Source organism: Lissotriton vulgaris, chromosome 8, assembly GCF_964263255.1.
Source record: "Lissotriton vulgaris chromosome 8, aLisVul1.2, whole genome shotgun sequence".
Classification (NCBI taxonomy): domain Eukaryota; kingdom Metazoa; phylum Chordata; class Amphibia; order Caudata; family Salamandridae; genus Lissotriton; species Lissotriton vulgaris.
The window spans coordinates 63480471-63503931 of record NC_141696.1 but is presented as its reverse complement, the minus strand read 5'-3'; the positions used below and the strand labels follow the sequence as shown (position 1 = coordinate 63503931).

General features: G+C 44.6%; 1 protein-coding gene across 1 annotated transcript; it reads left to right on the top strand.

The window, feature by feature from the left end:
* The first annotated feature begins 22183 nt into the window (after positions 1 to 22183).
* On the top strand, positions 22184 to 23161 carry LOC147693392 (olfactory receptor 56A4-like). Its single transcript, XM_086935956.1, has one exon. It carries the CDS (start codon positions 22184 to 22186, stop codon positions 23159 to 23161), a length of 978 nt encoding a protein of 325 aa, XP_086792082.1.
* Positions 23162 to 23461: the final 300 nt, after the last annotated feature.

Genomic DNA, 23461 nt, shown 5'->3' with positions numbered 1-23461 from the left:
GGTGTGACTGCTGTTGGCTGTTTGAGACTGCTTCTGTTTGTCTGATTGCCAGCTTCTGAGGGGTATGAGTGCTGTTGGTAGATTGGGATTGCTTCTGTGTGCCTGACTGGTAGCCCATGAGGGGTATGGATGCTGGTGGAAAAGTGAGACTGCTTATGTGTGTCTGACTGCTAGCCCGTGAGGGGTATTAGTTTTGTTGGTAGAGCGAAACTGCTTCTGTGTAACTGACTGCTAGCCCATGAGGGGTGTGTGCGCCATTGGTAGAGTGAAACTGATTTTGTGTGTCTACCTGCCAGAACCTGAGGTGTGATTGCTGCTGGTATAGGGAGACTGTTTCGGTGTGTCTGACTGTTAGCCGATGAGGAATGTGAGTGCTACTGGTAGAGTGAGACTGCTTCTGTGTGTCTGACTGGTAGCCAGCAAGGGGTATGTGTTCTGTTGGTAGAGTGAGACTACTTCTGTGTGACTGACTGCTAGCCCATGATGGGAGTGTGTGACTTTGGTAGAGTGAAACTGCTTCAGTGTGTCTGCCTGCCAGCCCCTAAGGGGTGTGTGTGCTGCTGGTAGAGTGAGACTGATTCTGTGTGTCTGACTGGGAGCCTGTGGGTCCTGGAAAAAGAGTGAGACTGCTACAGTGTGTCTACCTGCTAGACCATGAGGGGTGTCAGTGCTATTCGTCGAGTAAGACTGCTTATGTGTGTCTGCCTGCCAGAACTGAGGGGTATGAGTGCTGTTGGCTGAGTGAGACTGCTTCTGTTTGTCTGACTGACAGCTTCTGTGGGGTGTGAGTGTTGTTGGTAGATTGAGACTGCTTCTGTGTGTCTGAGGTAGTCCTGGAGGGGTATGGGTGCTGGTAGAAGAGTGAGGCTGCTTATGTGTGTCTGACTGCTAGCCCGTGAGGGGTACGAGTTCCATTGTAGAGTGAAACTGATTCTATGTGTCTACCTGCCAGCCCCTGAGGTCTGTGAGTGCTGCTGGTGGAGGGAGACTGTTTCTGTGTGTCTGACTGCTAGCTGCTGAGGGATGTGAGTGCTACTGGTAGAGTGAGACTGCTTCTGTATGTCTGACTGGTAGCCTGCCAGGGGTGTGGGTGCTGGTGGAAGAGCGAGACTGCTTCAGTGTGTCTGACTGCTAGCCTATGATGTGGGTATGTGCCATTGGTAGAGTGAAACTGCTTCAGTGTGTCTGCCTGCCAGCCCCTGAGCGGTGTTAGTGCTGCTAGTAGAGTGAGACTGCTTCTGTGTGTCTGACTGCCAGACCCAGAGGGGTGAGAGTGTTGTTGGCGAAGTGTGACTGCTTCCATGTGTGTGTTTACCAGCCGCTGATGAGTGTGAGTGCCGTTTTTACAGTGACACTGCTTCTGTGTGTCTGGCTGCCATCCTCTGAGGGGGGTGACTGCTGTTGGTAGAGTGAGACTGCTTCAGTGTGCCTGACAGCCTGTGAAGGGTATTAGAATGCCTTTGCTTGAGTGTGACTACTGGTCTGTCATAGGTGACTGGTCCTCCGCGAGAGTTGTGAGAGAGCTTTTGATAGTGGGATACTACTTGTGTGACAAGTGTGAGAGTGCTGTCTATTTAACTAGGATAATGATAATACATGTTTATTTAGTTAAAATCTCAACAATTTATTGCATGAGTAAAAGTAAGCAAAAAATGTCTTCATTAATAAAAACTTAAAAGCTTTACATTCTCAATTGTTCTAATAATGAGGTATGTAGCATGTGGTAAGGACTCACTACATCGTAAAGTGTCAGCATTCTGCCACTCAGTTAAGAGTTATTTTTCAGGCATAATCATAAGTTTATAAGCATTCTCCACTTAGGTACCATGAATGAAAAAGTTTCTTGACATATCATAGATTTTTCTCTATCTACTTTGTGGCTAGAGTTTCTATTCTCTGTGCAAGATCATGGCAGTTGAGAAATTTTATCAGTTGGCAGTTCAATTGAGGATCTGACAGGTCCAGCCCTGCTATTATGGCCACTCAGCATCGTATGGTGTTTAGCGCTTTTCTTCATGAAGTGGCTTGTGCTGTGCAAAGTTTGGGATGTGTGAAAATTAGGTGAATTAATCCTTCTTTGTTGCTGAAGTAGAGTCGGCATAGTGTCTTCCCTTTGCGGACCCAGGTTGGCTGGTCTGCACTCGATGGTAGCTTTCTGAAGTAAAGAGCCATAAGTTTCCTTTTCCGGTAGATCGAGAATGTAATACTTACACAAGGTGACGGTAGAAGGATCTTATAATTTGTTATCACCATTCAGGTGTGCCTTCTGTCACGAAGATGTTTTTGTCAACTAGCAAGGAGTGAACATTTTCAATTTTATTTATGACTTGCTTGAAAGTTGAATAAGCCAAGTTATGGTTCCAAAGCTTGCCTGTGCAAGTTGTTGTTAATGCTTTTTGGAGGCATTGATTGCATGGAAAGGTTTTGTCATTGTCTAATTCTGCCTCAAGAGCTTTGTTTAGTGTGGTTATCCGTATTCTGGTTTAGTCGGTACCAAAGCGTTATTGTTGCACACATACTCCCTAATGTTTCATTTATTAAACCAAATTCAAGTCTCACCTGTGCTGGGGAAGTTGACTGAGGTATCTGGAAAAGCTTTTTACATGTAGAGACTAGTAGTTTGTTCAGAAGTTTGGAGTCTTTGCTCTGTAGGGCAATACTGGCATTTGTTATTGTTGGAAGCATTTTGGCTGATATCACTGCAAGCAAAGGTTTATATGATGGCCCGTCAGTTTTTTGGCCAGGGTCCTGAAGTCAAAGTTTAATGCATTAGTTCTTCGTGACATATACGTTTATGCTCTCTGTGGTTTAGTGTGTTGTCCATATAAAAGCCCAAATATTTATAATTAGTTACTTTCTCTAACAAATTGCCCTTGAGCCATAGGTTCTGTTTGACAGTTGGATAATTGCTGATAAGCATTGTTTGGCTTTTTGATGTATTGATTTGTAGTTTGTTGGTGACCTGCAGAGGCCAGCCTTAGATAGGCTCATTAGGACTAGACCGTCTGCATATGAGAGCTGCAATAGTGGGAACGTTCCCAGCTACGGTGGATGAGAGTTGATCTTGTCAAGCCACTTGGCCAGGTCCAACATAAACACATTAAAAAAGGTGAGGAGCTAGCATGCATCCTTGTTTTAAGCCTTTGTTTGTAGTCTCCTTTCTAGATAGTCTTGAGCCATCTCCCAGCTTTGTTCTCATCCATGTATGGGAGTAAAGGAGCAGTATTCCTCTTTTTATTATCCCAGGAAAATTCCAAGCTTTCCGCTTTTCCCATAGGAGTTGATGATCCACATTGTCAAATGCAGTCTTCAGATCTATAAAACAGAGGTGCAGTTGTTGTTTTCTCCACTGGTACTTGTCAGCTGTTAGGATATTTGTAATCGTCCCAATCCATTTTTTGAATCCAGTCTGGTTGACAGGAATCAATTAGAACTTATGCAACCAATCTGGTAGGTCTTTTAGGATGAGAGCAGCATAATATTTTGTTTCTACATCCAGTAATGTGATTTTTGCTGGACATGTTCTGTCCCCTCCTTTGTACATAGGTGTGATTATTGAGCCGTGCCAGCTAGATGGGATTTGATTTAGTTGCTTGGTTTTTATGAATATACTCATTAGACAGTTACTCCAAAAGGATGGCTCATTTTTGAAGATTGCTTGAGGAACGCCGTTGGGTCCTAGGACTCCATCTCCTCTGCCTTTCCGTGTTATTCTTATTACGTCTTCCGCTACGTAGGCAGATTTTTCTGATTTTACCTTTGGATAGCGAGTGCCATCTTTGTCTTACTTCCTTGTTTTTTCTTCCACTGGCAACACAGCTATTACATTTTGATAGCAAGTGTTGTATTTTTCTTGTAAGGAATTTTCAACATTTTATTTTATCACCTCTAGATCTTGGTGATTTACGGGTTCTCGCTGCTTACCAACAGTGTTTCCAAGATTTGTAGTTTCTGTGAACCTTTTTTATAAGAAACTTTGCCCACTCCTGTTCTTGTATGTTTGAGGTTAGAGTGATAACGGGCCTGTTTAAATTGTTAATTGTTTCCCAAAATATGCTGGAGTTAGTCTTTTGGCATTATATAATAGTTTTGTGCAAAAATGTTCATCACTTCTTCTTTTATACTCCCATAACATCTTGTTGTACAGTTTCCTCAGGTAGCGTACAATTTCCCATCTATATGGCCCAGGTCCGTTCTTTTAAGTTTCCTGATGGCTTGCTTGTGTTCGCGTTTCAGTGTTAGGACCTCACTTGTTGGTACCCTGTTGGTTTTATATCTGGGTACCTGTTTTAGTTTTCCGGTCATTAGTGTTGTTAATTTCGCTGTGAAGTTCACCCGGGCTTGTGTCTTAGTTGGGCGCTCATTTTCATTTGCTGTTATGAGCCCTTGTAGTTTATTTTAGAGCTCCTCAATGGTTTCATTAGTCCATTTAAGTCATTTACGGTCAATTGAATGGATACTTCACTCTGTTCAATATAGAAAAAATGTTCCCTTTTGTGTTCTTTAATACTACTATGATAAAATTGTATTTAAACTACAATGAACCAAAGGAAACCTCCTCATAATACAAGTATAGCAACACGTAAGTAGATCTTATTTTATTACACAATCACAGATATTTTGAGAGTGATGTTTTTTACAATGTATAAAGTAATGTTTTAATTTTGATAAAGAGGCCAATAATAAAATTAAAAGATCTGCTTACGTGTTGCTATACTTGTATTATGAGGAGGATTCCTTTGGCTCATTGTAGTTTAAATACAATCTTATCATACTAGTATAAAAGAACACAAAAGGGAAAAAAATTCTATATTGTGCTATTATACCCAGTCCCTTTTGGTTAAACCTGGGCAACTCTCTCTTTCTGAATACTTCACTCTGTTGCCTGATTAATCTGGTGTTTGGTTAGGTTTAAGTCAAAATAAATGTGTTGATAGGAGTGATCACTCCTGGTGGTGATTTCGATTGCGAATTGGAGGAGAAAAGGTATCAGTGGTAATAAAATTACTGTCTAGTCGAGTCTGGATCTTGACATCGCTGCGAAAAAAGGTGTGTTTGGCGGTGTGTCTTCCGTTGTCTGGCCATTCTCAAGCCCAGGCATTCTAGTGATTTCACCAAGTGTCGCCCTGTGTGATCAGGAAATGCAGTCTTAAGTTGGTATTGAGGTTGTACATTCCAGCATTTGTTATCACTGTCTAGTTTCTCGTCTTCGTCTGGGGTGTAGATTAGGTTAGAGTTTAAGTCTCCTGTTAGCACTATGTTCCTAGAGGAGTTATTGCTTATTATGTCAGAGATTGAGGCTATTAAAAGGGCATTATGAGCATTTTTTTTCTTTTGGGACTTTGGGTGTGCATAAGTGTTCATCAATAATACTATTTTTGGTTTCTCATGGCGTGTAGCGTGAGTTTAACTAATTGCATATTTAGTCCGGAAGAGGCTACCTGCTTTGATTTGATGTTTAGGGCTGTGGGCGACCGTGTTTCCTGTTTTTCCTGGTCCAAGGCTTGCTTTGTGGATGGGGGTTTCAATAAGTGGACTGGGGTAATGTGGTATAGTGGGCCTGGATAGTTTTATTCCCCAGGATTCTAATTGTAGGTTGCAGCTCATAATGAGCTAATTGACTTCCACTGATTGCCATGTGGTGAGCGTTTGTTCGTTGTTGTTTTCTTTACTCCTGTGGCATAATTCTACTGCCAGGAGGTGGGTTGACATTAGATGTTTTAAGGCAGGGTTGTCGGTTAGCAATTTTAGTATATTGCCCCTATTTAGTATGTTGTGCCGACCCTGCGATTGTGTTCTGGTGTTATAACTATTTGCTGCGTTGATAGTCCACGCTGCCAGATTTTTACACTGGTAGCCTCTTCTTGTTGTTCTTACGCTATAGTAGACTTTCGCAGTCTGACGTTTCCCTGTTGATGCATGCTGCCCTTATTAATGTTGTGGATTGACGTTTCTGATGGAGGCAAGTCACTCTGAATGGTCTCTTTATATTTTATTGTTTTATCCTGTTCTAGGTTTCCATGATCGGTTTCTCAGGGCTTTATTCACTTGTTTGCATTCTGTTGAGCTGCTGTTGTTGTGGTTTTGTATGTAAAACCTAAGGTTTTCTTGTTGCAGGATGCCCCTCATGCTGACTTTAGGAGATGGGGTTTTAAATACAGAAGATGGAACCCTCTCAATCTTATCTTGGTTGCATGTTTCTCCATGAGCTCTGATTCCGGGCTTGTTCATTTCTGTTGTGCCTTGGGCTTTTTCTTTGGCCATCCTTGCTGTGTGGACTCTTTGGGCCATATGTATCAACACATTTCCCCCATAGAAACAGAATGGGCAAAACCCTTTGATACATCTGGCCTTTTGTTCGTTGAGTCTCTGCAAGTTAGGAAGTTAAGGACTGATTTCTTGTGCACTATCCCTCGAAGCAGACCTTCGGGCTTCGGATTTATTCCACAAGGCATGGTTCCCTGCGTTATTATGTTTGTTGGTTGTAGGGTATTTCTGTCTTGTTGCCTATTATGGACCCTAGTTACCTGGGGTCATAAGACAGTTGCACGCCCGCCTCCTAACTACATCACAGGCCAGGAATGGAATGATAATTTCCAGAAGGTCTATTCATCACCAGATGTCATGCCATTTGTGAAGCCAGAGGATTTCCATGGGCACCCGAAGGATGATGAGCTTTTCGACCTGGCCGAGATAGAGGCCGCAATAGGAAAAATAGTGCCCTCCAAAGCTGCAGGACCAGATGCCCAGCCAGCTGATCTATTTCTTGCGGACACTCTGAACGGGGCACGTTATATTCTCCTCCTTGCTAACGCTATATCCATCAGTGCCCTAATCCCCGGGTGTCTCAGCTCTCTGTCAAACATTTCTGTTTCCTGTGTGTTTCTATTGAGACTGTCACGCTTTGAGGCACATCACGCTTTGAAGGTTCTGCTGCCGGTGCCTGCTCCACTTGGTGACCTCCTCAGCATTACGGGGGTCGCCTGCAGGCTGGGGGTAACGGCGGAGAAGCCTTTGATGGCGTAAACCTCCTGTGCGGCCTAGTGCGTTGTTTTGGCTTCTCAGACGAGGTGAGGCGGTGAACGGTTCCTGCTGGGAACGGCACGCCGGGAAGCCGACTAGGCTGTGCTCTGACACTGCAGCTGCAGGCGGAGCTCCCACGGAGGGTGTACTCCTGTCAGCGAGCCCGATAGACTCTTCCAGGCTGTTGTGGGCCCCGCTTGTGGTGGATTATGGTCCCTGTAGTTTCTCCCTCCCCCACACTAGGGTTCCTGGGGTCGAGCTGAGGGGGGTTGAGCAGGGTCTGGCCATGCAGGTCAGTGAGGGAGCGACAGTTCTTCCTGCTCCGCCGCTCTCAGTCCCTCAGGTGCACTCACTATCTCCTCTTCCTCCCTCATGCCCACGCAGCGTGTAGGTTGAGCGATGTAGAGTGGTGCAGAGCAGGGATTAGAGCCCCGCTCCTACGGACGACCCCTGGCAGACCTGGACTGGACTGGACCGGACACCATCAGAGGGGGATAACCGCTTCCACACTGCCTTCAGCACACAAGATAAAGCCCAGTTGGGTGGCAACGAGGGGAAAAGGGTGTCTTTCATTGCCTTTGAACCCATCCACATGAAGACTATTGGGCAGCAAGGAGTGAGGAGTGACCCAGCTCACCTAGCGCTGCTCACCTATCAGCAAAGAGCAGAGAGGAGAGAGGAAGGCCTTGCAAAACGCCATAATCACCACTAGCGCCTCAGGTGGCGGCAAGTGCTTTCCACTACCACTACCACGTTATACAGACAGGCTGCTTACAATCTACAGCTAGTTTGCCACCCTCACAGGCTTAAGCAATCACTGGACAGTACGCAGAGGGGTTGCTGACAGGGAGAGTGCAAGCTCCAAGCTCCAACTCGCTAATTTGTAAGCAGTACCCTGCAGGAGCTTTATGGAGGGGCAAGTCACTATGCCACTTAGGAAACTTCCCCGGAGGAAGGGTACCACCCTTCGAGCTGTCTCCCCGGGAGTGCTCTACAACAGTCGCCGTCTCTGCAAGACAAAGTGTCATACCCAGGTGGCCAACTGTCACAAGCACGGATTAGTGAGTTTTTCAGTAAGCCCGCTCCTCAAACTGGCTCTGCCCCTACCCCGACATTGCAGTGTGATGTGGAAGCCCAGGACCACGACCAGCTCTTTTCCCACACCCCTGGTCATGTTAAAAGATCACTTTCTGAGAGTCCTCGCTTATGCTCGCCTGAGGCTCAGGTTCCACATGAGAATCACCAGCCGCCAAGGATTTTCCAGGAGGATGTCATCACGATCCAGGACACTTTTATTGACCCATTAGGAGTTCACCCCATCGGCGCTGGAAACCTTTCTGCACCAGACCCTGGCTTAGACTTTACAAAAACCTTTGTAACAACAACTATACCCAAACTACAAGTTCAAGCCCAAGTCCATTGCAGCATCTTCCCCGCCCATTTAAATCTTCAAGAAAGCAGCAGAGACCTGGCAGCAGCTCATTCATTATCGAAGTCTGCACCACGATGCAGCCCGGGTGCACATCAAATTGAGCCCAGTGACACCTCATCTTTAAGGAAGGTATGAAAATCCCCAGTCATCTAAAAACCTATTCTATCGATTTTTGGATTGCATAGAACCCCGAATCGAGAATTCCCTAGCCCATACACCGGGCTTCAGCCCTTACTACAATTCTTTCAGCACTGTGCAAGAAGACAAGGAACCATCTGTGCCTATCCCCTTATGACCTATAAGTCCTTTGTCGGTCTCGTTGACGTCCCTTCACGTAAAGCAAGACTCAATTGCAACATCTCTGTTCTGGCAATCTCAGAAAATGGAACTACAGATTGCCTTAATTCAAACTTTGGCTTCAGTACTGTCTGACTCGGGCTCCAGGCTAAGCTCTCTCGAAAGATCTGTAGGGCCTCCCGATAGTTCGAACTCTTGTTCCTGGTGTCCATTAATTAACAAACTCTCATCCCTTTCAGAAATTCTGGGCTCGCTTTTGGACAGTGTGAAGCTCAACACCAATAGAAACGGGAAACCCAAATCCACTCAAGAGACTCAAACCGGTTTTTCCTCTGAAGAGTCCTTGTGTGTAGCAACATTGGATGCCCTATCATCAGCGAGAATAACTATCTCCCCCTCCTTGGAATTAGACCTCAAAAATTCACCTTTCTCGCCTTGCTTGTCATTGGCGACTGGCCCAAGTGATCCCAAAGCTGGCTTGGAGTCCACTAACATCAGCAGTCTAATGACCATTCCATCAGCGATTACGCAGTCTGATCTCACTGACCCAGCCCATTTAAACATAGCCTACTTGCCATCTTATCTTCCCACAAAACCACCACTGTCTAGGAGAGGGAGAAAGAAACTTAAAAAACAATCCAAAAAACAACGTCTTGCGAAAAGGAGATCAGGGTTTGACGGGTCAGGGGCATCTAGTATAGCAGCTTCTGAAGCGATGGGGCTCTCCTACTTCCCCATTTTTAACCAGGCTTCAAAACCTAAAATGAAAACCCCTGAGACTAGAATGATTCTCATGGGAAATAATGACACCACCGATAATCTCCGGCCATTAACACAGGAAGTGCCTAATGGAACGACCCCGGCCTCCGGAATCACTGAACTATACTCTAAAATCGCAATGCATGGATCTTTGCCAACAAAAATCAAGGGGACAGCCTCTCAAGACCAAAGCCTGGGCAGTCAAGACAGCATAGCTCAGCCCTTAAGGGAAGTCCAAAACACATGGAACAGCCCAAACAATTGCTCGGAAAATGCAAAACAAACCAACGTAGATTTCCAAATTACAACAGAAGGTGTACTGACGGGCCCTTCTCTGTCTCATCAGGTGACCCAACCAAAACTCTTCGGGATCATCCTATACAAATGCAGAGGCCTTCTCAGTCCCAATTGATACATGTCTTGGGAGGGCAAAGTCAAATGGTGGGGAATAATCATCTATCTGAAGTTCGACCCCAACATCTCAAGGTCCCCGCACCTCTACCTGAAATAGCTGGGAGACAGAAATATCAAAGTCCGGAAAAAGATGCAGAACTTGTTTTTTTCCCTCACTTTGTACATAAGGGCCCGCATGACATCCTTAATAGAAACAACCTCATCTGCATATTCAACCATGTTCAGGCGCTTTCTGGGGTCACTTCTTCAGATCTTACATCGGTCAAGTTTGCCTCAATACCAGGCAGAAGCAACTGTTACAACGTGGTCCTGAGAATCCCTAAGGGATGCAATGTTTTGAGGAAGCCAGCCTCTTTGAAGACTGGGGCATAGAACTCTGGGTTCCTCTACAACAAAAATATCCCCACGTTCTTCTTCAGGATGACCTAGTGAGGCCGTACATCAGCGTACTGAAGGGGACTCGGGTGCAACCCATGTTTGGCTTCCAGATGCTTCAAAAGCGGATAACCTCATAAACATCTCTTGTAATAACAATCAACGTCTGGTGAGCTGTAAATCCAGTCGCCCTGTCTCCCACACTACTCACAGCCACTATGGGTACTTCCATCGAGAGCCTTAACCGTATGCTCCCAGCAGCACTCCTCCTAACGGGGAAGCCAAATGGTCAGACTCCAAACTGACCATTTCTTCTTGGAATGCGACTGGGTTAAAGTCAACCGTCTCATCCAAATCAGCAGTGGAATTTCTGAATAAAAGTGACATCATTTGTTTTCAAGAGGCTATGTATCTATCTCCATCGGCTCTCCACGGTTATTATGAACTCTTTCAATCAGCCTCCCAGCCCAATTCCTATGGAAGACCTTCTGGGGGCCTCTCCATTTTCATTAAACGCAGGTGCAATATTGCAGCTACTCCCATCTATCGGAACTTAACGGCAGGGCAATCTGTATTAATTACCGGTCTTTCAACTTCAAGCAGGGCCTTTCCCTTGCTCTTGATTAACTGTTACCACAATATATCTAAAACATCAAAATCAATGGCAAGAGTCTTATTGGTCAAACATCTGGAAGAACTTTTATTGGAATTCGCCTCTGCAGAAATACTGTTACTAGGGGATTTCAACATCAGAGACCTGGCTACCAACGCCCATTCAGTCACCAAAACTAAAGAGCAAGAAGTCATGACCACTTTTTTAACCAATTACAATTTACGTTCTGCGAAGCAAATTTCATTGGAACAGAATCCTGGTGCCCATCTGTCGCCAACATTTCAGAATCTTTTGACCATTGATTATATTTTTTATCACCATCTCTGGCAAACAAATTAATCATGATGGAAATCCCCACTCGTTCCGAGAGCGACTATAAGCCTTTGACTGTAACAATGGACCTGCAAGTACCTGCCACTGCTGAAATAACTGAAGTGGGGCATTCAATGCAGGTCGTAATCCACACTCTAGTCAAATGAATTAAATGGGACGCCTTGGGTTCTGATAAGGTGGGCACTTGGCTCATGGGAACAACTCCAAACTTCACGCACAATGCCCCCACAGACTTCCATCACTAGTGGGACAACGCCAGTGTTAAATTACAAGACCTCGTACCAGGCCCTGAAGCTCACCACAGACCACCCAGGCCTCGCCCGAAGCAGATTTCTGGCCCGGTGTTAGCCATCCAACGAAGAGTCCTAAGGAGGGCTGTGTGCCTGCACAAATCGAAAGGCACTGAGCACTCTGCTAGCAATATGGCCTTACTGCTCAAAGCCTACAAAAAATCATCATGGGAAGCCAAGAGACAAAAAGAACTGAATGAGTGGCTAAAAATATTTGCCCTATTAAAGAGAAAAACCTGACCCATTTTTGGAACCATATAAACAAACTTCGTTCCTCCAATAAGAACAGGGGGAACGCGGTCCGTGAAGAAGATTGGTCCCAGCATGTGATTCAACAATACTGCTGTGATACCCTGGCCCCTGTGGCGGGAGAATTTAGAGATTGTGTCGATACTAAGCAGATAGAAACCCATGAGGTGACTACTCCGGCCGAGGTCTCCAAGTATTTGAAAGCCATGAAAAACGATGGCGCTCAGGGGCCCAATGGCCTTCCATCTGTGGTATTCAAATGTGCGCTGGAAGATTGGGCTAAGCTTTTAGTCACCTTATACAACAACGCATTTACTACCTATCGGTTACCAGACTCATGGACAGGCTTGATCGTATGCCCAATACTTAAGGAAGGAGATCCCTTTCTTCCAGCTAATTATCGACTCATTGCCCTATTAGATCTTGAGGCAAAGAAATATGCCCGGTGTCTTCTCAAGTTGCTAGAAAAGTGGGTAGCAGAAAACAACATTCTACCATACTTTCAAACTGTGTTTCGATCCTCGGCCTCCACAATAGAGAACATCACCACTCTAGCTATCCTGAGTCAACAAGCAGCGCAAAAAAATCATCTCCCCCTTTATTGCTGCTTTATAGACTACAGCGCTGCCTTATGGAGTAAATTCGACAAGTGGGCGATCCCTCAGAGTCTGCTAGGAGCCCTTATCTCCTTGCTTAAGAACACATGGGTACGAGTTAGAACTGGCCCAACGACAGTCTCTGCAAAAATTCCAACCTCAGACGGCCTAAAGCAAGGTTGCGTTCTCGCCCCCCTCTTGTTCAAACTTTACACCACTGACCTGGGAAGATTCCTGGAGAAAAGCAATCTCCTTCCATCAAAACTGGGGCTCGCAGAAACTAACCTGCACATTTTGCAATATGCCGACGATATTGTTATAATGGACCAGGCAAAATCTGGCCTCCAACGAGCTTTAAGCCACTCCACAAATATAATACTGCTAACGCTCTAAAAATCAACCAGGAAAAAACAAAGGTTATGATATTCGGCTCTTGCAAGAACAAGAAAAGTTTAAGGTGGAACATTGGGTCCTCAAAGATCAAAACAACATCAAAATACAATTACCTGGGGGTCTGGTTTAGCGAGTCTTCTAGACCATCAGTTCACCTAGCCACCTTGAAAAAGAGAGCAGGAGCAATAACATACTCTCTGACCCGACTCAACCAGTCCCTGAGTAGTCCTTTTGCAGAACCCATTCTGAAGGTGATTAAAGCCACTCTTCTCCCGGCCTTAAACTATGGGCATCAGGACTTTCCGGGCGAATGCTCGGCCAGTCTCGACCACGCCCAAGTTTTCATTTATAAAAAAATCTTCCCTCTTCCGAATTTCATCCACAGGGCAAGACTACGACTGGAGCTGGGCCTTCAAAGACAATCTATTTTCTGTGTGGCTGATACCCTGAAATACTTTATAAGGACACTAAAAGCCGCAGGCTACACCCTAAAAGCCCGGTTTAAAGAAACTCTTGCCAGCTCAGGGAATCCGTGGAATCGTCAAATCATAAAGGCCATAAGAACCCTAGACATCGATAACTCATTACTAACCGCAGACACTATTTCATACACAGTCTAGAAAAAGGTTATCAAGAAGCAGGTCCAACAAATTTCCTACCATATGGACATCCAGGTTCTAAAAACATCAACCATCCTGCTTCCCTTGAATATATCATACCTCTCTGGGGTACCTCAATCTTACCTCCTGTAAATCTGAACGCAGTGGTTCGGTAGAACATAATGTTCATGCATCTCTTAGGTCTGCGCTCCACTGCCTTCAACTGATGGGCTCCAACAAGTGAGGAGTGGGCCTGCAGACTGTGCAACTACAGGTCTGAATCATGGTTGCATCTTCTGTGCTGTTGTCCCGCCCTTGATGCTCCCAGAAGACTTCTTTTAAAACCCTTATATTTGAAATTGGGCAACAGAACATGTTGGGAGGCATCGGCCCTTTGCTTTACTTCCTTAGACACTCATGTGCCTGTAAGGACTGGAAAATATGTGAGACTCCTGGACAATCTCGTTTTACCCTCTCTGGCCCCTGCTCTTCCAGTTCCTCCCCCCCAAAAATGTATCACCGACTTTGTTCGCCCCCTGTCCTAGTATTCCTGTACTAATCTTTTTTATTCTTGGCTTTGGAATCCTGTTATGTGATTATAATGGTAACTACAAGATTGTCTTCTTAGTTATATGTATATGAACTTAAACCTTGGTGTTTTTCTTAGTTTTTGCTTTTAACGTGGTAACTGCGCTATGATGACACTCTATTGCAATGGTTTTAATTAGTTGTGCTAATTTAATAAAAACCTACAAAAAACATTCCCCGGGTCTTGGAAGGCGCTGAGGTGTTCCCGATGTATTAAAAGGGAGCCAGAGAAGACCCATCAAACTACAGGCCCATCAGTTTGATAGATGCTCTGCAGAAGATATTTGCTAGAGTTCTTCTGCAGAGGATACAGCTATGGACAGAAGACGAAGCCATCCTTTCTCAGTACCAGGCCAGCTTTAGGCTGAGGACTGGAACAATTGATCAGGTGTTTAGGCTTTTACTGATTTACTGGAAAATAGTGGTAATCGGCAAGGGCAGTCTTTATCTCATATTTATTGATTTAAAACTGCCTTTGACTTGGTCCCCAAGAGCAAGCTGTGGCACACACTTAGAGATATGGGCACCCTCACTTTTATCCTTAATCTGCTGATCCGGCTTCTTGAAGATAATTATGCCCAGGTCAGATGGGGGGGGCGCAAGGTCAACTAACAGAACGTATCCCTGTCAACAGGGGAGTCCGGCAGGGCTGTGTTCGGGCTCCCACCCCGTTCTCTCTTTATATAAATGGGGCGGTTCGCTTTCTGCAAGAAGATCCAGCAGACGCACCAACCCTGGTGGGTGACACAGTACCGACCCTCTGGGTTGCAACATCTACTCAATAGGTACCAACACTTTTGTGATAATCAGGGGCTGGTCATTAACACCCTAAAAGCTACATTTATGGCATTTAACCCCCACAAGTCCTATAGAAGCAGCCCTCTGCTGGGTGAGACACCCTTGGAAAGAGCAGTCAGCACTTTTGACTATCTTGGTGTCTGACTCTCCAACAAAATGTCATGGAAACCCCACCTAGCAAAGATGATGTTGGAGCACAAACAAGTGGCTGGAACACTCAGGATGGAACATTGCCCCTCACATATAAGGCCGGTAGACCCCGCTCGCCTGGTTTATGATGCCAAAGCTGTTAGCACTGCTCTTTATGGAGCAGAGCTATGGGTATTCAACAAGGTGGATGATCTCTGCAGATCCGTTTATAAGTTCCTCAGGTATCTGGTGATGCTGCCCCAAAACATTCCCTTTAACCCCTTAATGCTCAACACGGGCAAGCGGTTGATTGGCGACATAGCTAAGTTGCATCCATTGCTCTTTTGGGCCCGCATTAGGCGGACACGCAAACTCTTTTTAACTATGCTGAAGCCCTTACTGAGGTCACACAGATAGATACTGGCCGCAAAATAGATTGGATCTCAAATGTCAGGAAAGTGATGTTAGCACTGGGGCTCCAAGCGTATTGTGATAGGCAGGAACCATCAAGTAAAAATTAGCTTAAACGTTTGTACTGGAGATGGGTGGATCTACAAGAAACCAGCAAACCCAATGTGGGTAGATTAACAGCAGAATGTTATTTACACAAGCAGACTAGATGCCTAGAGCCCTTTTTAGACACAATTCAGGTCCCACGGGACAGGATTCTGTACATCCTTTTAGGTTTGGCACACTCCCAGTTTGCAAGATAACTGCAAAATGGCACCCACCCAATCAGGCACCAAATGATTGCCCAATAGAAAGTGTTGCCCAAGTCATGTTTGCTTGCTCGGCATATAACATCCAGAGGACCAAGTGGCTAGAACCAATCTGCCGGCAATTGGGCACAAGGGTCTGTCAGGCTGCCCTGCGCATTCTTAGGTCTGACTCCAAGCCTTTTTTTGCATGTTGCGTGGCAACATTCCTCAGCCATGCATGGCTAATTAGATGGAAAGTCCCGTCAGGAGTGACTCAGCTTTCTACTGAATGAAGCTGAGATAAAACTGCCACAGGGCCTTAAAGGCAGTCCACTTAAGCTTCAAAACTACGTTTTAGCGCAAGCACTTTATATTTAAACCCCTTGTGTTGTAATCTTAGGCGGGCTAGAATAATTTTAATTACATCTGTCTGGGAGTTTTGATTTGAGCCCATAAACATGTTTTATGAAGATGGATGGCCACGCTGCTCCTTCACTCATTCTCTTATCGCATTTATTGATGTAATTTATAATAACTTTTTTAATTAGCTGATCAACTGCACCTCTCACAGAGAGTGCAATCCTTATGGATTGTCTGTGTACATCACTTTTTATTATGCTGCTGTATTATATGCCTATCGTGTATTTTTTTAATAAAATATCTTTTATAGCTTTTATGACACTAGTTGTCGAAATACAGCTTATACAACAACAACATGTAAGTGCTTTTAATAAATAGGTCATCCAGTTCATTAGTTGCAACATTAATATAGTACAGTGAGCTATAAAATAACTTTGCAAGGCTGAATGCAAAGTGCAAGCCAGGGGTTTGGAACTTTATTGTGTTTCTTTTTCTCATTCTGTCATTATTCTGTGGATGTTAAAAGGGTTCCTTTTGGTAGCGATAAAGGTCTTACTAATGCAGACAACCTCAATCGCTGCATTGTGTTTGAAATCCTAAATTTGTATTCCTCATGTATTAGGTAAGTAAGGATCTGCAAGCTTGTGCCAGACGAGCACATGGACAATTTCTGTCTAAATAACTGTCTGCTGCAGAAGAGACCACAGATTCTCAGTCACTTTGGAATCCCTTTTTTTTTTTGGAAAAAGAGTATTTTTATTAGGCCAAAGATAGCAATGGCATTATGCAATGCCACACTGCACACTCAAATCACAGAGAAGGCAGGAAATAGCCCCCCTCCTGCTCTTCCTTCCGTGCCACAATAGTGTAATCACAGAGCTAAAGGTGTTGGAGTGCTTTGTTAGTGTTTATAGCTCTGATGATATGTAACTCTTACTTCACACTCACTATCTTTGGTCCATATGTCCTATATTCTTCATTTATGTGCCATATGCTGATAAAATGTTCATCTTCTTAATTAGCTTGTTATTACAGCTAACTTCCTAATTTCTTAACTGTATTGGTATTTTGCTTCTGAACGTAAACTGCATGGAGTTTCTCAGCATTGTCTACCAGAGCCCCCAGGGGTTAAACACATATGATCACATCATCCCCATCCAGATGGAATTCTATAGGCTCCCTTTTCCAGCCAAAATAATCTTCAAAAACCAGTTACATCAATATTTAAGCCAGTCAGCAGCCCTGCTTATCTTGCAGACCCACTCACCATCTCCGGTGGCTCTTGACAGCTAAGATACTACCAGACTGAAGACAAAGACGTGTAAAAAAGAAAAATAATCAAGACAATGTGCATTTTATATCTATGCACCTTCGGATCTGGAACAACATCCCAGGCCAACCCCAATGGTGCTCTAATTTAGGAAAAAGGTCCAGGTTGACCTCCTAAAAGAACACAACATCATAATACATTAATCATCAACAACTAACTACCTCTCCTATCGCTCGTTGACTTTGTGCTTGCCTTTGACCCTGTCCAGTGTTGCACCGCCTTTAGGCTATGTTAGCGCTATAGAAATATACCATTTATACAATAATCCATCTGCATATGACCTTACTGCTTAAACTAAGCGTCAGATGGAGCGCCAAAGATGCCTCACAGAAACTTTGTTGTTTTTGTAGGTAATATTGTCACTGCTTCCTAGGAGCTCAGACACTGCTCAGATTAAGACTGTGGCCTCACCAACCTTTAGAGTAATACTGTAAATTCAGGAAGGAAAGGGAAAGAGGATATTACTGCCTGTGAAAAGCACAAGCAGCCAATGCACGTTGCGATTGATATTCTCCATTAGTTTATTTTAGTGCTAAATTAGAACACATGGTTTGCTTCTCTGAAGTCTCATAAGTGGTGTGTAATCTCCCCTTCTTGATCTTGCTGATGAAGGATAATTTGAAGATTAGTCTGTGGTTTGCAGTTCCTGTGAATGTGCTAATGGGATATTGTATAGGGATATGATTATTGCATGTTGTAAGGGATCAAAACGTATTCCCTGATAATCTAAAACAATATTTTTTATTTTTATCCAGGGACACAGTGTGGCCTGTCATCCTATACTGGGCTTTCAGTGTACTACTCCAGCACCTTTGGGCAGTTGTTTTTATTCAATGCAGTCTTGAGAGAAAATGAGGTTTGGATGTTGAGAGGTTTGGTCAGATGGTAGCTTGTCTGAGCGGCCCTTGATGCCAACTGTGTCTTGGAGATCTTGTTTTCAAAGAACAGCATCAGGATTGCATAATGTTGAGCAGAGATGATATCAAAATCATTTGGAGCCTCCATCCATTAGTTTTAGAATATTTTCGAGTTGCAAAATGTTCTTTCCCTAACCTGCTGACCTGTACAGTCCTCACAGGGGTGTTGTAGAGCTCTCTCACTTGCTGATCAATGCAAACCTTTTGTGGGTGCTGCCGAGCTCTCTCACTTGCTGATATGTGCAGTCCGTGTTTGGATGCTGAAAAGCTCTCTCACCTGCTGATATGCGCAGTCCTTGTTTGGGTGTTGCAGAGCCCTTCCAGTTGCTGACCTGTTTAGTCCTCATATGGGTGTTGCAGAGCCCTCTCACTTGCTGATATGTGCAGTCCTTGTATGGGTGTTGCAGAGCTCTCTCACTTGCTGATCTGTGTAATCCTTTTGTGGGTGTTGCAGAGCTCTCTCCCTTGCTGATCTGTGTAATACTTTTGTGTGTGTTACAGAGATCTCTCCCTTGCTGATCTGTGTAATCCTTTTGTGGGTGTTACAGAGATCTCTCCCTTGCTGATCTGTGTAATCCTTTTGTGGGTGTTGCAGAGCTCTCTCCCTTGCTGATCTGTGTAATCCTTTTGTGGGTGTTACAGAGCTCTCTCACTTGCTGATCTGTGTAATCCTTTTGTGGGTGTTGCAGAGCTCTCTCACTTGCTGATCTGTGTAATCCTTTTGTGGTTGTTGCAGAGATCTCTCACTTGCTGATCTGTGTAATCCTTTTGTGGGTGTTGCAGAGCTCTCTCACTTGCTGATCTGTGTAATCCTTTTGTGGGTGTTGCAGAGCTCTCTCACTTGCTTATCTGTGTAATCCTTTTGTGGGTGTTACAGAGCTCTCTCACTTGCTGATCTGTGTAATCCTTTTGTGGGTGTTGCAGAGCTCTCTCACTTGCTGATCTGTGTAATCCTTTTGTGGGTGTTGCAGAGCTCTCTCACTTGCTTATCTGTGTAATCCTTTTGTGGGTGTTGCAGAGCTCTCTCACTTGCTGATCTGTGTAATCCTTTTGTGGTTGTTGCAGAGATCTCTCACTTGCTGATCTGTGTAATCCTTTTGTGGGTGTTGCAGAGCTCTCTCACTTGCTGATCTGTGTAATCCTTTTGTGGGTGTTGCAGAGCTCTCTCACTTGCCGATCTGTGTAATCCTTTTGTGGGTGTTGCAGAGATCTCTCCCTTGCCGATCTGTGTAATCCTTTTGTGGGTGTTACAGAGATCTCTCACTTGCTGATCTGTGTAATCCTTTTGTGGGTGTTACAGAGCTCTCTCACTTGCTGATCTGTGTAATCCTCTTGTGGTTGTTGCAGAGCTCTCTCACTTGCTGATCTGTGTAATCCTTTTGTGGGTGTTGCAGAGCTCTCTCACTTGCTGATCTGTGTAATCCTTTTGTGGGTGTTACAGAGCTCTCTCCCTTGCTGATCTGTGTAATCCTTTTGTGGGTGTTGCAGAGATCTCTCACTTGCTGATCTGTGTAATCCTTTTGTGGGTGTTACAGAGCTCTCTCACTTGCTGGTCTGTGTAATCCTTTTGTGGGTGTTACAGAGCTCTCTCACTTGCTGATCTGTGTAATCCTTTTGTGGGTGTTACAGAGCTCTCTCCCTTGCTGATCTGTGTAATCCTTTTGTGGGTGTTGCAGAGATCTCTCACTTGCTGATCTGTGTAATCCTTTTGTGGGTGTTACAGAGCTCTCTCCCTTGCTGATCTGTGTAATCCTTTTGTGGGTGTTACAGAGCTCTCTCCCTTGCTGATCTGTGTAATCCTTTTGTGGGTGTTGCAGAGATCTCTCACTTGCTGATCTGTGTAATCCTTTTGTGGGTGTTGCAGAGCTCTCTCACTTGCCAAGCTGTGCAATCATTGTGTGGGTGTTGCAGAATTCTCTCACTTGCTGATCTGTGCAGTCCTTGTGAGGGTGCTGCAAATGTAAATGTAAATGTTTTGTACTTGTATAGCACACAGCTACCCGGACCGGGTCTCCCAGGGCTTGTACTCATACCGCTAATAAACCCTTCCTGGGTTTTCCCTGTGAAATGTCCACTCCTGGGCATCCCCAAGGTGAAGCCAGGCATCCCAGAGCTGTTGGGGCCGTTGTGGAGATTAAGCAAGCTATTGCCTAGAGTTGCAGCGTGGGACCCTTGATTAGAATAGGCACCGAGGCGAGAAATCAGGTCAGAGGAATTTAGAGCTCAAGACCCCACCAAGACCAGCTGAGGCAGGAATTGAACCCTGGTCCCGGGCAAGACCTCTGCATCAGGGTCTGCCGCTCTAACCATTGAGCCACACTTCTCCAGAACCCTCTCACTTGCTGATATGTGCAGTCCTTGTGTGGGTGTTTCAGAATTCTCTCACTTGCTGATCTGTGCAGTCCTTGTGTGGGTGCTGCAGAGCCCTCCCACTTGCTGATATGTACTATCATTGTACAGATGTTGCAGAGCCCTCTCAGTTGCTGATCTGTGCAATCGTTGTGTGGGTGTTGCAGAGCTTTTTCAGTTGCTGATTGGACCAGTTGCAATTACATCTCCAGTTTATGCCCCATCCATTTATGCTTTCTCCTTAGGATCAAAGAAAGAAATTATGGGCAGAGATCATGAGAGTTTTTTGTGGAAAAGTTTGAGGACAGTTGCTGGTATTGTGGGACGTGGGTATTTCATTAAAAAATACTTTGTGAACATTTTTGTCTTGAAGCTGGGATATTCTTGTTGAATAGACTGTATTCATGCTTGAAACGTGTAGAGACTATGGGGTCGATTAGGATTGCGGACGGACTTGCGTCCGTCCGCGACCCCAGAGCAGGAGGGAACCTCCGCATGGCATGCGGAGATCCCTCCTGTGCAATTAGGATGTGACCGCAAGGGTTGCGGTCACATCCTCTATTTTAACATTGCCGCGGGTGCAGCTTCAAGCTGCACCCGCGGCAATGTTAAAAATGCACGCATTGCACTTGCATGCAGAAAGAGGCAGGCCCCGCGTGGTGCCTGCCGCTTTCTGCATGCAAATGCAGGGGGGTACCATAGGTACCCCCCATGTGCACCCCCCACCCCCCCTTCACCTAGGGGGCCCGCAACGGGCCCCCGCAGTGAAGTTCCGTATGCTTTTCCGCGGCGGAAAACCCGCCGCGGAAAAGCATACTTTACTGGCCATCCTAATATGGTGGACGGTGTCTTCCAGACACCGTCACCATATTAGAGCTTTTCCGCCGCGGTTGTAATCCGACCGCGGCGGAAAAGCTGCGGACGTAAACCAGGACCCACCAGCCATCCTAATCTGGCAGTGGGTCTTTGGTCAGTCCGCTGCGGATTTTCCGCATCCTCGGGGCCGGCGGTGGCTTCCGCCGGCCCCGAGGATGCGGAAAATCCGCAATCATAATGACCCCCATAGTCTGGGGAGTGCCCTATCCAGGACTTCAGCTTGACATTTGAATCTTAAATGTTGAAGTTACAAGTGATGACCAAATCCAAGGTATCTCCTTCTGAGTCAGTAGTTCAGTAATTAATTGTGATAAAAGGATTGGAAATGTATCAGTACAACACACATCTTCTCATTCAAATGTCACCCAGGGATCACTTTTGATTACTAGAGAAACACAATGCATATGTTAGTTTAACCTAACACATTAATAATTATTTACAATTGATAGTCATCCTTTAAAAATGTCTTACTTTTGTAATGCAAGGTGTTTTTGTGAATAACTTACACCCGCAATAGACTTTGCGAATAAAGGCCGAGATTATGAACCATGTCTCATAATTTTGGTTTGTGGGCGAGTGAACCTTTGAAATTTCCAAATTTTAGTCAAAGATCAGTTTTTAGAGTATGGCAGAAAGGATAATAAAAATTAATGGCTGCTATAGTACACTATTTCAAAGCAATTATAACCTGCGCTGGCAACCACTTAATACATTTTCTGTTTTTCTTCTCTTCTCTACAGATGCTGATCTGTTGTTACTCTGAAAATGCTCACCACCAACATTACTTCATCTTTTCAAATTTCACACTTTATGTTGATATGCTTTCCAAACATCCAGAGCTGGCAGCATTGGCTTTCCATCCCTCTGGCTCTTCTTTTGCTTTCAGCCATTGTTGCCAATATCATAATCTTGACAGTCCTACAAAGAGAGCAACGTCTCCATGAACCCATGTATTATTTCATTGCCTTACTTGCTATCCTAGATCTGGTTATGTGCTTATCCACCATCCCCAAAATCTTGGGAATCCTCTGGTTCAACTGGACGGTGATAGACTTGCCTGTATGCTTCCTTCAGATGTACATCATGAACAGTTTCCTTTCTTCACAGTCTGCAGCATTCCTTGTCATGGCATTTGATCGATACACAGCAATCTGCAACCCGCTACATTATACCTCTATCATTAGCAGCAGTTTTGTTTCAAAAGCCTTTGCATTTATCTTACTGAGAAGCCTACTGTTGGGCTTAGCCCACCCAGTATTAGCCGCCCGACTTCCATACTGCTCTAGAAATATTGTTGAAAACTGCGTCTGTGGGGTTGTCTCCGTGACATCCCTTGGCTGCGGTGACAGTACAATCAACAAACTCTACCAGCTTACCACTGGCTTCATTATCTTAGGAATTGACTTTTTTTTTATTTCCCTGTCTTACTATATGATCTTCAGGGTGGTTTTGAAGCTTCAGGCAGAAGGTGCTGCAGCTAAAGCTTTCAGCACATGCACACCCCACTTCATTTTAATCTCCTTTTTTTACACTGTGCTTTTGGTCTTAATATTTACCAACACAATGGGGAAGACAATTCCCCCTGATGTTCCCATCTTGATCAATGTCTTCCACTGTGTTGTTCCTTCTGCCATGAATCCAATAGTGTATGGGCTAAGATCCAAAGACATCAATCAGGGAATCAAAAAAATTATAGGGAAAGGAAACACAAATCTTAATGTGGAAGACATTGCCACAAACTAGAGGGAAAGAAGACAAAATTAGAGGGATGTCTTATATTTTCTACTATATGCAAAAACAACAACTACTAGAGAACAACAAATGACATCAGCGTATACATGTATCTGCATTTTTTTAAATATAATTATACCCTTTCACCCATTTACGGTCCATTTAAATATGTATATTACAGGTCTGACAAACTGCTGAAGAAAACAAAGCAAATAAAGAAGAAAAAAACAACAAAGTATAACTTTGTATTGCCTTTGAAGAGACAGAAATGAATACAAAGCAATGAGAGAGCTGAGAGAAGTAGGGAGAGTA